At 45.6% G+C, this 15,507-nt stretch overlaps 1 protein-coding gene across 1 annotated transcript in view; it reads right to left on the bottom strand.

Annotated features, from left to right (window-relative positions):
- Positions 1–830: 830 nt before the first annotated feature.
- The window catches only part of SV2C (synaptic vesicle glycoprotein 2C), a 234,426-nt gene continuing 219,749 nt past the window's right edge, over positions 831–15,507 (bottom strand). The window contains exon 13 of the mRNA XM_043592336.1: positions 831–8,330. Within this exon, the coding sequence (XP_043448271.1) occupies positions 8,147–8,330 (184 nt within the window). The 3' untranslated portion in view covers positions 831–8,146. The remainder of the gene's footprint in view (positions 8,331–15,507) is intronic.

Genomic DNA, 15,507 nt, shown 5'->3' with positions numbered 1-15,507 from the left:
AACCTGGGTCTTCAGTGATGTCCCCCAGCTATGTCATAACCAAACTTGGAATTGTCCTGCCTCCTCTGTTATGTGAAATAACAATTCCCTTTATTACTACGGATATTTGAAGCTGGGTCTTCTGTTACATGCAGCCAAAATATTCTTTTGGGATTAGCAAACCCAAAGTTTGTACTTATTTTAAGTGTAAACATGGCAGGCAGTCCATGTTTCTGTGTCCAATGCCCATTGGAGGGCAATGCACCCTTTGGTCCAAGCACCTTTTCTCATCATTCTTCTCAAACTAATGTTCCAAGCAGCCACCAACAGACAACTGAGTTAATATGCTAAACATCTGTTTGTGACTCCTGTTCTAGGGCAAGAGAACACAGGCATGTGCCTTGCCACAAATTCCCCCACAAACTTTTTCTTCCTGATGGTCCTCACAAATGGAAAGTGTTCCTGTAAAATCAATGATACCTTAACACCCATGATACCAGCCCACAGAAACAATTCAAATAAGCCTGAATCAAGGAAACAGGTTTTCTTTATGCCTACGCATATAAAAGAAAGTACTTATTTAAAATATTATTTATTTTTGAGAGAGAGCAACAGAGCATAAGTGGAGGAGGGGCAGAGAGAGAGCGAGACACAGAATCTGAAGCAGGCTCCAGGCTCTGAGCTGTCAGCACAGAGCCCAATGCCAGGCTTGAATTCACAAACTGTGAGATCATGACCCGAGCAGAAGTCGGATGCTTAACCGACTGAGCTACCCAGGCGCCCCAGAAAGTATTTATTTTTAAAGGGTTAATTCATACTTGGAAGGGAAGTCAGTCACACAGCAATCCTTATTTGAATATAATGGAGCAAAAAATGCTCTTTTATTAATAATCCAATGTACATTAAATATCTTTGCAGCTGTTACATGAATGTGATGTATCTGGCATAGAAATGTATACACACTTCCACATCTGATAGATTTATGCTGTACACGAGTCACCCCACACAGAGCATGCCCTTTCACAAGGATACGCATGGATGTCTCGGGACATTTGTTAAAACATACTTGGTCAAACATTTTGGCAATCGGGAATCAGACACAGAGGAGCATACCAGAGAGATGAGTTCGCAACAGGACCAGCTGTACTGAAGATGGCAACTCCAGAAACCTGAAACAGAATTTATTGGGGTTCACACATGCAGCACATATATACAGTAGAGTTGGGGTAACTGGAACTCCATAGCAGGAAGTCTTACAGAGCAGTGAAAACAGGAAAGAAACAAGAGAGAACAAAACACCCAAACGCCAAAACCAAGGACAGGACCACTGCCAAGATCTCCCTACAAAGGACAGTGGATCGTGGGTTTTGCATGTGTCCAAAACGAAGGTTTACCTGAAAGAAAAAGACTCTTGCAGGACTTTATTTACAGTATCTAGACACTAGTGAAGGATTCAAGATCTATTCAATATGTTCCTGGGTCAGGGTGAGGATACATAACCACAGTTTAGATGTTATAAAAGCACATATCAAGGAAGAACATTTTGTTTTTCTTCTGTTTGATTTAGGACATAGATTCGGCCCAATAAATGTATAATAATAGTGGTGGAAGTGAGATTAAGCAAATCTATCCAGTTCTACCTAGGCAGGCCTGGTGAATGTCAAAGGCAAGCAAGGAGTCTACTTGGGCGTGAAAGGGGAGACAATGTGCAACTTCAAATGAGTTCAGTTTTGTTTGCACAGCATGAAACAGCCAATTGACTATACATTCTCCCCGAAGGAGCAATCCTCATAGGAAGCAGCGGATTCTGGGCACTGCGGGTCCTATTCGGAGTCAAGGCAAATGCGGAAAGAAACCCTTTGTGAATTGACATGAGGTTGAGCTCGCCAAGTCTTTCCTCCCCTCGGGTGCAGGGGCAATCCTGCCCCACAAATCGACAGGCTCCAATTTGGGGTGGCCTGGGTGAAGGCAGCGGGAGGCTATGCAATTCAGGGCTTTAGGTAGAACGGTAGGTAGGCGAATGATTAACAGAGTGATCTGTAGCCTTGGGGGTAGATTTCCGTGGTGTAAACACTCCAACCCTGGCCAATTTCAAGCCACAAACGTGATGTTACTGAACCTGGAGTTGGGGAGAGTGTGCAGTAGCACGCCCTTATACGGTATTTCTACTCTACAGATCCAACAGGCATATATGACCTCAAGGGCATGGATAATACTAAGTGTAGCAAACTCATTAGAAAGTGATGAGTTTTGCATATTTATGATCTAAGTGTAAGTTTACATAATTTTCAGTAATGGCTGTGTTTCTCACCCCGCTCCCAAAATTCCTGAAAGGATTGGCTCTGCGGAACTGGTTTGAGCCTGCCCCGACACATCACGGGCTTCGGAGGACTTTGGTCCCGGTGAGCAGGCTCCGCCAGCCACTCCGCACCCCTGCTTCCAGGGTAGGCTGCTAGCCTGGTGTTCAACTCCCTCTGAAGAGAGGGCTGAGGGCTGCTTTCTCCTTCCTCTAGTTTTGGGCACTCTTGGCTGCAAGAGGAGCATGGACATGGTGGCGTAAGCAGGGAGGGGACAGCCTCTGCAATGTCAGCATGTAATTCTGAAGAGAAAGCACCCAGCCTTCAGCACCAAGCAGACCCAGTGCAGGCACAGAGGGGTGCGTCTCCCTCCCACAGGTCAATGAATTCCGAGAACCTCGCTGCAGGCTGCCTCGTCTTTCAGGAGTCAGATGCCAAGCTCTCAGACTTCTGGCCCAGAGACGAGCCTCTCTCACACTCCATGCTAGTGGTACCCAGCTAATCCTGCGCAGGACCTGAGCAGCAGCTGGCAATCTATCCCGCTACAGGGAGCTGTGTCAAAACCAACAGTCTAGAGCTTATACCCCTTGGACCCCCTCCCATTCAACACCTTCTTCATCCATCGGGCCACCACCAGAGGCATGGATGGGCACAATCTTTAGCCCCAAGTGCACCAGTAAAGCTTGGCCTTGCCTTTGTACACTGCTGGAGTCGAGAGGTGACAACAGGAGGCGAGGGGAGGAAGAATAGATGGGGAAGAAAGGAAGTGAGTATGTACTCCTAGAAGAGGGAAGGAGGAGAGGGTTAGGGGGTGAAAAAGGAAATAAGGGCTCCCAGAGGGGAGGGGCCGGTCACCAACAACTACTCCCCACTCTGCCTCCCCTTGGGGTCCAGAACCCCAAAGTCCTTGCAGTTTCAAGACATTTTGCGACAACTATGCACTGGTTTAACTCAAACTGAAATCTAAAACTCTCCTGTCCCTAACTGTCAGAACCTGTTCTCTGGGTGGTTTATCCGCCAAGGGTTGGAGGGGTGGGGGGAGCTGCTCTGGCATATCTGCAAAGGCAGCTGACACAGTTACAAGTCTTCAAAATCAGAAAGGAAACACCTCGGGAAGGGGGTGTGGCCACAGCCGAGGGATGTGCTGACTCCGCTCTGGAGAGAAGACTCCAGCACTGTCTGCTCTGGAGCAGACCTCCCAGCCCCCACCTCTCCTTTCAAACCATAAAAAGAATTCCTCCGAAGAAAAACCAACATCTCTATGAAGACGGGGCTTTCTTTGCTGCAGATTCTTTTCCTTCGGTAATACTTTAGTGTGATTTTGTGTGGAGACGTTTAGAGAAAGACCATGTGTGCCTCCATTTCTCTCATTTCCCAAGTGTTACTTGGTAGTTCCTCTGACAGAGCCCAAGAAAATGAGGGGCTTTCTCCTCCTGTCAGTGATATTCCCAATTTCTGAGTCGTTCCTCTACTGCCCACCATAGGCTACCCCTTTTAAATCTGGAAAAACAACACGCTGTGTTTATGGGGAGAGCACTTCAACGTGTTACGGGGATCAATATGAGATCCCATTACAGACGTTTTCTCTTTCACTCCCATTTCCTCTGCCTTCATTTAAGTCCAGCAAAGGGTTAACTGTCCACGTGAAGCACAATAAGTCCACCTAGGACATGGGAAGTGCTCCATAAACACATATTGAATAATCACATGAGATGACAAGAGACCAGTGAATGCTCTGCCCAGCTCTTTGCCCCACCCACCCTTGCTGGCCCTAATCAAGGCCCTAAACAGACCTATGAACCAGACCCTTGCAACTCAGAAGCCTAGGATTACTAAGATGGATGTAGGTATTGGTGGAGAAAGAGACCCTGGCAGTGGCTGTGTCTGGTTGGTGAGACACTGTCGATAAGGGGAATGGTCAATATTTGGAGCAAAAGAACATTACATGGAGAACTGGCACTCCGTATCTGCAACAATAAAGAAACACGTATGTCTAGGAGATACTGACAGTTTTCTTTTGTCTACGCTACACAGATCGTGAGGAAAGTTTCCTCAAAATGTACCGTGTTTGGCAGAAAACAAACACTGTAAGAAATGTGTAGCTCATTTCAGAGTGCCCTGTGGGGTAGGTTTCTTTTCGTTGTTGCCACATAACTGGTGTTTCTGTAGGTTTGACCACTGGACTAGGTTCAGCATGACATGGGGTTAAAGGAAAACAAAACACACAGCCAATATGCACCTTAACAACCGACCGCTTGTCTTTCTAGGATACCAGGTAAAAGCCAAAGTAAGACATTTCCAGCTTCAGAGCCTTTAGTGCATGAAGAGGTAAAGAAATAGATAAAGGCCATTGTGATATTAAATAGAAACATTGAAGACTATCATATTCTATTTTGGTTGGCAGGAGGAATCAATAGGTAGTCCCATGAAATGGCTCTGAAATGATCCCAGGGTTTAGAAAGTCGCAACTTTCTCTTACTCCCTCTTAATCCCTCTCTTACTGTCTCATACTCCTTTCACTAGAACCTTCTCAGCGACACCTCGGACTCTCCCTCTGTCACTACATTTCTTTCCCCACTTCTCCCATGATATCTGAAGACATTCAGAAAAGCAACAAAGCAGGTTTTGGTCGCACATGTGAAGTCTGATTTGGTGAGATTTGTAAATGAAGGTGCCTCTACTAACTTAGGTGATACCAATTAAAAACTCAGTTTCTGCAGGCCTAGGCCTTCCTGTTTCAAGAATAAAAGGGAATAAGGAGTCAGGAGAGCTATAGGAGACAGACTCTGGGCTAGCATTTTGATCAGCGCATCTTCTAACCGTGTCCATCTGCCGGTGGGTCTCTTTCCTGACCAGGCAATGATAACTGTCAAACCAGCACTGAGCGGAAATAATGCTGAGAGTCCTAGGAAGCTGGCCGCACAGACAATATGGGAACTATATTCTCTGGCCTATTCCTAGGGGCTTCCCAAACAGCTTGCCCATTGGCTAATTTTTCCGTTTCTAAACTAAACCTATTTGGTGCTTGTGAAGATGAATCCAGCATCGAGAAGAAGCCAGGACCCATCTGTCTTCTCTCCCTGGGTCAGTACTCTGGGTGTAAGGTGATCCCTGGCTGATGGGTTTAGCATTCTAGATTGATTCCAGTGAGAACATTTTAGATAGAAAAGGAATATAGGAGAAAGTGGAACTGTTCCCTAGGCTTTCCTTTTGGCACATACTCTCGTTTTCCTTCTGTGGATGAAATAAGATGCTGGTTGCAGGTCCCGGTGCCAGCAGCCTGCTATATTGATAGGGCTGAGCTTCTGTTTAATCATGTGGCTCTATCTTAATCCAGCTAACCCTAGAACAAGCCAGACAGGCCATGCCACATACTTCGTGAACAACTTGAGCTCTCTCAGAGAAAATCAAGGTGATGGGAACAATGCAAGGGAGGCAGAGAAAACTTGCATTTTCTCTGAAAGGTGGGAAAGGTGGTGACCAAGAAGGTTTGTGACCGCAGACTGTCCAGGAGATTAGAATAGATCCCTCTTGGGCCACCTGGGAGGCTTGGATCAGGTAACGGGAAGGCCAAGAAAGGCCCTTCTGAAAGGGATGTGTGGTGTCAGGTCTCATGAAATGGGGGTTCTGCTAGTTTACCTCATGCTGACCCAACCAGCTATCATATAAAACTCTACACCTGCCGTGCTCTGTAGCTTGGGAGATATTTTACACATTTAGGGATACAACAGACATTGAAGACATTTCTGGAAGTAAAGATAGTCCAGTAAGCAAAGTTCACTATCATGGAAGACTAGAGATAGTGACATCCATGCACATTTCTCTCTTTGGAATGGGTTGATGAAGATACACATCTTACTTTGGCAGTTGTTACTAAACATGCCGTATTCAACTAAAAAAGCCCTACTCAGGTCTCCACAATGGCTCTTTTTGAGAAGATAAATCAATGGGAAATGAATACATATGGAAGAAAAATATACAGGGTACCTTCCTGGGTTGACTGAATGCAATCTTTGTTCTACACTAATATTACAGAGGCAGAAGTGAGAGTCAGTTGTGTTTCTTTCCCTCCTTTGCTGGTATCAGTTGAAGAGATCTCATCCAGTCTTTATTGATTTTCCCTCTTCCTGCTACCTTTGCCATTTGGGGTTTGAGCTTTCCTGGTGTTTGGGGCCCTGAGCTGGTCTCCCCAGGGAACCAACCTCTTCCTGACAGACTCCAACACCACACTGCCCTTTTTTACAGACCTGAATTACTCCAAGGGGTGGTCGATTAATGGCTACATTAATGAAAGAAGCTTTTCACAGAGTCTGCACTCTGCTATCTGGAGCTCCAGAAGAACGATTAGGAAGGGGAATGATTAGGTAGACAGCCTTCAGGGTTAGGACCGTCTTTGAATGTAATGGCTATTGGAAACAAAGGCTCTCCCTTCCCAGCATGGGGAGTCCTGGGGCTGTGGCCTGCTAGAAATGCCATAAAAGGTAACAAGGATAACCCTTTAACAAGACAGAGTTAAAAAAAAAAAAGAAAAGAATATTGTTTTAATATGGGATTTATTCCTGGCTGCTGGTCTCTGCTGTGAGTCTACCAGGAGGCTTCGGATTTCAAAGAAGATGGGTAAAAAGGACAAGCTTGGAGGAGGGGCAGCCCCGAGGGGTGAGAAGGTCACATAGCTGAGAGCCCGTGGGAATGTCCTGCGGACCTCTGTCTTCCAGGCCCAGGCAGATTCCAGTGGTGAAAGGAGCAGCCCCAGACCACCAGGAGATGCTGCCCATGTCTGCAAGAGGGGGCCCCGTGGACTAAGCAGGCTGGGACTCCGCACAGAGCGGCGGCTGGGAACACACTGGCCAGCGGAAGCTCGAGGAAGAAGACCCACTTCTGTCTGCGCTGCCAGCTAGAAAGCCCACTGTCAACTGGGAGGCGGTAGTGGGGGTGGGGGGTGGGCACTGTCCTTCAGAAAAGCGGTACATCATTTTGCATTTCCAAATGGCTCTAGGGGTGAATCTCTACAGTGGAGACAGTGTGAATAAATGGCAGAATCGGGCAGGCAGGTCCAGTTTTGTAGAAAGTGGCTTTCTCTCTTTGCATACGCTATCTGGCAAAATACAGGGCAGCTGGGGCGGGGGCAAGGAGGAGATGGGGGTAAACAGAGGCAGAAGATCTGTCTCTGACCTCTGATTTTCTAACGTTCTGGACCATAATCACCGACAGTACTGCGGTTCCTTCCCCGCATATTTTTCAGGACTTTAACTGGGCAGACATCCTGCTTGTGTAGTTAGTTCAGTGAGATCTTTGCTGCTAATGGCATGGCCTTTATTTCTCTTGTCAGCAGAGTCACCTTCACTGTCATGCCTGAAAGAGCCCCACCCAGCTCCGTTTGGGGCCACATGGTTTTCTCTGAAAGGCTCTGCTAGAACAGCAAGAATTGCTGGGTGTCCTTTGCTAAGTAAACAGGAAATATCACTCTGATTGAAAAAAAAAAAAAAAGAATCCCTCTCCTCAGCACAAATGCAACAATATGCCAACTTCTATTTCCTGTGGATGTTAAATTAGAAGGAGGATCTATTTCTTAGGGCAGCGAAGGCTTCTCACCCTTCAGTGATCAGAATCTCAGGGAGGCCTGGCTGACGAGGGCACTTAAAAAATGCTTCCACTGGTAGCATCCCAGTCAGGAAAGATAGCAACGCATGAACAAAACTGCAAAATCACATACAAGGGGCAGGATGGTATGCAAATAAATTTTAGTGATGGCAAGGGTTAGTGTTCTGATATTTCACCACATTTTGGTATCTGAAAAATCTGAAGCCTTGAGTCAGGAGTGTTGACACAGGGCAGGAGAAAGAAACGCAGGATGGATGGCTTTTTTCCCGTTACATCAGGACCTGGGTTCGTGTGTCAGGCAGGCGCAACCCCACCAGTCCTCCACACACGAGCACAGTGGAGGCCAGCAGGATGGGGATTGATTTGGTGAAGCTGACCAGGGAGCCGAATATTAAGTTTCCAAGGACGGCCGCTGCTTTGCACAGTGCGTTCAAGAAGCCAAAGCCTGTTGCCCTGCAAGGGGAAGAGACACAAGACAAGGTTGACAAAGTGACTCCGCAGATGCAGCCTTAGACACAAACATCCTACGGGGGAGTGCTCGAGGATCTCCACGAAGAGTTTTGTACATCATTAAGGCAAATGATCAAATGCTTGTTAGCACATCTGGAGGCAGGGAACCCCAGCTGTGGGCATTGTTCCTTCAGCGCGTGAGTTTCTCAGCACCATGAGTGATTCTTGTCTTGCCCATAGGTTCCAGTTTATCATGAACAGAAAGAAAAAGGAAATTGCAGGAAGAAAAGTCTCTTCTCTCTTCTTCCAGAGTTAAATTAAAATATAAGACCACATTTTCCTTAGATTCTTAACTCCCTACTTTCTCACAGCTTAATTAACGTGCAAGACTTTAAATAACTAAAGCCATGGTATTCTCAGAGACAATCAGGGATGACTGGGTTGTATTCCTCCCCTTTCTGGTGCCATAGAGGTAAATTGTCATGCTCACTTCACAAAGGTTTCGGTAGCAGGCAAACACTGAATACTGAGCTGGGTGGCCTGCCAGGGAGCTAATGGTACTTCCTCCTTCCTCATGAGACTTCCACGTGGGAAATCAAGTCCAGAAAAATATGACAGGGGACAATCAGATCGTAGGCCTAGAGACGAACTTTTCACTCTACTGGCATTTGAGACGGGCAGGTGGTATATAAATAAGACCACATCCCATTTCTTGACACATTCTTCAGAAAAGAAATGACGTACTGTCTTTATGTGCACTGAATGGGATTTTACCGTGGACTTCTAGGTAGGAGACTTCATGTGGTTCACGAGGGGACTGACATCATGCGAGAATATGGATTTCCTCTGCCTTTATGCCAGTTCAGTTTTTTATGCCTCACTGGGTACATGTGTGAATTGAAAGCAAATTGAATGCAAGATAATGGGTGGACACATTTTTTCCCCCTCCAGAGGGAAGTGCATTTTCTATGCTGTAAAATGCGGCATCTGGTACACATCTTTCTTTGATTTGTAAATGTGTACGCGTGGGCTTTCCTTCAGCCGGTCAGTCGTAACAACTACTCATCACTACTTGTGCTGTTCCTAGAGACATTTTCTACAACATGTAGACGTTTGTTGTGGTTATTAGCTAACTGACCCCCTTCCCACACCATAGAGAGGAATAAGAACTCCTGTAGGAAGCGAGCCTGGGAGTTCGTGCAGGGGCCCGTGAGTCCAGGGGTCAGAAGAGACCGGAAAGGGGGCAGCAAACACCAATCCTCTTTTTGGCCCAAACACCTAGAAAGTAGAGTACTTGGACCTCTGCAGTGTGGCAAAGTTGCCACCTGTTTGCAGTGTGGAAGGGGTGTAACAGAATCTCTGACAGCAAAACAGGAACTTCTTGAGAAGAGAGTAGGCTAATTTTACATTCTTCTTCTTTTTGCTTTGTTTTTAAACAAAGAGACTAGTAGTAGTAACAATGACTAGAAAGATAAGATTTAATGTGCTGATAACTATTTTCAAATGAAATTGCAGGAAGCTGCAGGTTGGGTACCACACAGGACCTAAGTAGGACGACATCATCATCCGCTGCCTTCCTCACCTCCAATGGAGATGCTACGAGGCTGAACTCCTTTTTTTTTTTTTTTAAATACTTTCTTGAGTTTTAGGTTTTCAAAAAAAATTTCAAAAAATTGAGTGAAAAGCAAAGACAGTTCCCATATATCCCCCTCACCCCGCACTGCCATTATTAACATCTTAGTGTGGTACTTATGTTCACAATTGATGAACCGGTATTAATACACTGTTTAGTCCTTAATTTAGGTCAGGGTTCATTCCGTGTTTTATAGTCTGTGGGCTTTGACAAATGTATCATGGCACATATCCACCATTACAGTAGCATACAGAGTAAGAGTTTCACTGCTCTAAAAAACCCCCTGTGCTCCCCCTATTCACCCCTTCTTTTTCGCCAATAACCTCTGGCAACCACTGATCTTTTTATGGTTTCCATAATTTTGCCTTTTCCTGAATGTCATATAGTTGGAATCCTACAGTAGGTAGCCTTTCAGATTGACCTCTTTCACTTAAAAAAAAAAAAAGTCCTGTTTTGAGAGAGAGAGTGCCAGACCGGGGGGGCGGGGGGGAGGGTGCGGCAGAGAGAGGGGGAGACAGACGATCTGAAGCTGGCTCCACACTGACAGCAGAAAGCCCGATGTGGGGCTTGAACTCACATATCAAACCAACCATGAGATCATGACCTGAGCCAAAGTAAAATGCTTAACCGACTGAACCACCCAGGCTCCCCTCTTTCACTTTTTTTAAAACCACATTTTAGTTTCTAGAGTCATAAATTAGCAAATACATCTTACGGCAGTAAGATAAACTGTATCATTCTGCGAAAAATGGCTAGTGTGTATGTTGCTGATAAGAGGAAAACTTTCTTCCGTAGGAAGAATTCTCTCCATGCTGAACCTACAGAGGGACCCAAGCAGAAATTACAGCTGGGTTAAAATAACTGTATTTTCCCAAGCTGTCACTCAGAACAGGGTATAAAATATGAGCATCTCTCTCCTTATGTTATGGACACTGGAGCAGAGGAATGGACAACTTCCTGAGATTTCTGGACAGCACTAAGAGACATACACCAGGAGCATCTGGTATCAGAAGCTTCTAAAACAAAAACAATGGTCAGATCTTTATATCCTGACTCTCCATTTTCCTTTACCATGCGGAGGCAGTTCTGCATATGAAAATCTGGTATGGATAAAAGCACACAGCTTCCTTAAATTAGCGTTGGGATTTGAGAAAATGTGACCATCCTTTCCTTGGATAAGTAAATTCTTTCTTCAAATACTTGCAAGCAGAAGGGTATGATTTCCCATGCATCCGACACACAGCTGTCTTACAAAAATCATTCTCAAAGTAGCTCTCCTTTGCGGGTTATCTGTTTATAAAGTAAATAACCTTTTAGTTCATTCATTCCCTTGGTCTTATTAAAGGAATGCCATTAACTCCTACAGACACACAAAGTACAAGTCACCTCGTGCTCATTAAGTCCTTGGAGGGTGGAGAGAGAGCTCAGAGTTTGCAAAGGCTGGAATTCACTGGCTGACTTCTCAGCAGCAGGACAAACTAATGAATTTTTTTTTTTCAGACCAAAGATGTTCTGTGCCTTCTTGTATCCAACAGGTACCAAGGAGAAAGAATGAAATGATCTATAATCTTTCTATAAACTCCATCCCTTGTTCCCCTACCTCTCCAGACAGAATCCTTTGTTTTCAATTCTTGCTCAACCTACTTAAATCTTTTAAGTGGAAATTCTTTTCCCAAACAGCAGTCCTGTTCCACATTTTATCCAGGTGGCTTTGTCCCTGCCCCATTAACTCCTCCTGTCTGAGAACCCCAGTGCTAGTGCAGGGACCTGGCTCACCGCAGCCCTCGGGCTCAGCTGATGGCGGATGTGGCCGCCAGGCCTCCCTCACTGCAGCCGGACTGTGCTTTCTCCAGGGCCTTCACCATGTTGTAGGGGCCGGTTCATTTATACCATTTCCAGCTTTGGTTAGAGGCTGGGAAAAGGAATCTGGTGGCACCATTCCGGAAAGTGAGGATAGTTTTGCCTTCACATTCAGCCTCTTATTTGGTTTTTCTGACTTCAGGGCAGGGTCAGCGGGGGGTTTTATGGGGCTCCTGGGAAGAAGCAGGGGATGCTGACTAGTAGTGGCATTTAGGCAGTGCCCAGCACGTGGTAGGCACCATGCCAGCATTAGCCGTTGTTTTAAACGCTGACTGAAGCATCTGCCCCGTTGACTGCTGAAGTCAGGAAAACGAATTAGGGGTGCCTGGGCGGCTCAGTCAGGACAACATGAGACACTTGATTTCAGGGTTGTGAGTTCAAGCCCCACGTTGGGTGTGGAGCCTACTTAAAAAAATTAATGAGAAAAAAAGGAAAACCAATTAAATGCTCATTTTGAAAGGCCCGCAATGGCACAGATGCAGACTCAGCTCATGGGATGTACCCGTTAAGGGGTAAAATGTAAGCATTCTCTTTGCTTAGTCTAAACTTTTGGGGAAAACTGTTTTTGGGTAACTCAGTCAAATCAGTGGTAGAAGTTAGAAAAGGAATACTAACGACTCAGCAAGGGGCATTTTGGAACGTATAGGCAGTCCTTAAATCAGTATTACAGTAGTCCCTTCTCATTTGCAGGGGGGATGCTCCAACAAAGACCCCCAGGGGATGCTTAAAACCAGAGAGAGTACCGCACTCCATATACATATTTTTTCCTATACATACTTACCTAAGATAAAGTTTAATTTATAAACTAGGCACAGTAAGATCAACCATAACTAAAAGGAAAGTGGAACGATTATAACAATATACTATCATAAAAGTTATGTGAATGTGGTCTCTCAAAATATTGTACTGTACTCACTCTTCCTTTTTTTCTTAAGATTTTATTTTCTTAGTTTTATTTTTTAAAAATGTTTACTTAATTATTTTGAGAGAGAGAGAGAGAGAGAACCAGCGGGAGAGGGGCAGAGAGAGAGAAGAGAGAGAATCCCAAGCAGGCTCCATGCTGTTAGCACAGAGTCCGACACAGGGCTTGATCCTATGAACCGTGAGATCGTGATCTGAACCGAAACGAAGAGTCAGACGCTTGAGTGACTGAGCCATTCAGGTGCCCTTCAAGATTTTATTTTTAAGTAATCTCTACACCCAGTGTGGAGCTTGAACCCACAACCCTGAGATCAAGAGTAGTATGCTCTACTGACTGAGCCAGCCAGGCACCCCTATACTTACGCCTCTTGTTGTGATGACGTGCGATGAGGTGAATGACATAGGCACCATGACATGCCATTAGGCTACTGCTGGCCTTCCGGCACTGCATCAGGAGGAGGCTCATCTGCTCTCAGACCTGAGTTGACACGAGTCGCCCACCAAAACCACATAAAGGGAAACCTCGGATAATGCGGACTACTGTACATTGTGATCTAAAGAGTCATGCAGTAGTTGGCTCTTTAAAGCACAAAATGAATTTCATTTTTTCTCACGGAAATGTTACAAACGATGGCAAGTTTCCCGGATTAACCTAAAAGAGCAATTTCACCACTGAATCCATCTGAGCTACTGGACTGCAATGCTAGGAGCACTAGAAACCCCAAAATGGTCCTTAACATGGTCCTAAATTACACATCCTTCTATGCATTTATTCATTTAACAAGCATTTATTAAGCATTATGTGCCAAGTACTATACTTGGGACCCCAAAATTAGTAAGGTAAAGTCCCGTTTTGCATTAAGATGGATGCCAAAAGATCATGAAAACACAAGATGCTAAACTCAGTGACACAGATAGCCACAGGGTACTATGGGGGTGCAGAGGGCAGGAGGCGATCTCAGGCTGGGGATGGGTCTCTCTTCCTCTTCCTCTGCCCCTCCCCCGCTCCCCTTCAAGCTCTCCTTCTCTCTCAAAATAAACATTAAAAAAAAAAAGGGGGCGCCTGGGTGGCGCAGTCGGTTAAAGCGTCCGACTTCAGCCAGGTCACGATCTCGCGGTCCGTGAGTTCGAGCCCCGCGTCAGGCTCTGGGCTGATGGCTCAGAGCCTGGAGCCTGTTTCCGATTCTGTGTCTCCCTCTCTCTCTGCCCCTCCCCTGTTCATGCTCTGTCTCTCTCTGTCCCAAAAATAAATAAACGTTGAAAAAAAAAAAAACCCACAGTGATGTGGCAATACCAATGCCTAGGGCCACACCCACAGAAGTTCTGATTTTGTTGCTCTACTGGAAGCCCAGGCATTGATATTTTTTATGTCCTGTGTGAATCTCAGGTGTATCCTGGGCTGAGAACCCTGCAATTCTTCCAGAGAAAACTGCATGTTTGAATTGATTGGATTTCTTATGATATACCAAAGGAAATTACAAAAGCAAAATATCTACGTGCCCCCCCCCTCCAAAAAATGGTTTTCATTTCTGAATTCCTTTCAGGGTGCTTCCATATTTTTCATATTTTCATTTCCATATTTTCATATCCATATCTTTACCAATCACAGGATTTATACAATTTTGCTTTCTGCTCTTCCCCCCCAAAATTAATAAAACCATCCCACATTGTTTATGTTTTGTTTAAAATGAAGTCATTTGGCATATAACCATTGTTTCTGTAACCATACCACTGGATAATTGGGAGCTTTCCAAACTAGGGGAACATGAATGATGCTGCAATGAACACCTTCACAAGCAAGGGCTGGATGTGTTCATTAGGAACTATCAGGCAGTGTAACACAGGCAGGGGAAACGTTTATGAGACGGGGTGTATGGGGGTGGGATAGGAGGGAGACTATGGCTCACAGGACGGGATTCCAAGGCAAAGGTTTCATCCAACCTCTTTTCTTCTCCCTCCCTGCTCCTGTTCTCTTATTTACTCTGCTTTTCACAGCTCATTTCCCCCAGAGGCGATCTGTTTCTCATCTAACCTGAATCATTTCTTTCTCTTCCAACTTTTATGCAGCTGCTGTGCAAGCAGGATTCTGGGCGGTCATGGAGGCTTTCTCTGCTGAACAAGGTCCCCCCAACCGCACCCCCCCCCCCGCCCCCAAGGACTGGGTTGTACCAATGTCACAGTTCTGTGTCTGGATTCAGCCTGATCTTTGGGGCAGGGCTGGGGAGTCTTTCCATTCATTCATTGCCCCTCTAGGATACTTGTGGAAAGAAATAAGGAATTTCCCCACATCTTAAAAATATGTTGGAAGTAGATTTCTGTAAAGGGCATTCTAATGGGCATTGGTCAGGCCATGTTTACTGATGCCAGACTATAATCTTTGCTTGTACACAGGAAATAACCCTAATTTCACATTCTGAAATCAGAAAAGGCTGAACTCAATTACCTTCTGATCTTCATCAAAGAGAAAGTGTGTCTCATCCAGGTAAGTCGTGGGTGTGTGTGTGTGTATGGTCTGTGTGTGTCCTCCCTAACCTAGGAGGATGGCATCCTGTAGCACTGCAAGCGGGCCTTGCCTTAGTCACATACAAGTGGAGAAGGACTTACCTATGGTTCGTGAGCCAAGAGGAATCCCTGGGCCCAAAGGAGCCCTCCCATCCCCACCGCCAACAAGGGTCTTCCTACAGCTTGTGCTGTTGATATGCAAATATTCACAGTCGGGCAATAATGGAAGTCTTTGTGAGTCACCGCGTATCTGATGAAGCTACT

Source organism: Prionailurus bengalensis, chromosome A1 (genome assembly GCF_016509475.1).
Source record: "Prionailurus bengalensis isolate Pbe53 chromosome A1, Fcat_Pben_1.1_paternal_pri, whole genome shotgun sequence".
Classification (NCBI taxonomy): domain Eukaryota; kingdom Metazoa; phylum Chordata; class Mammalia; order Carnivora; family Felidae; genus Prionailurus; species Prionailurus bengalensis.
This window is presented reverse-complemented; position numbering and strand designations above follow the sequence as displayed.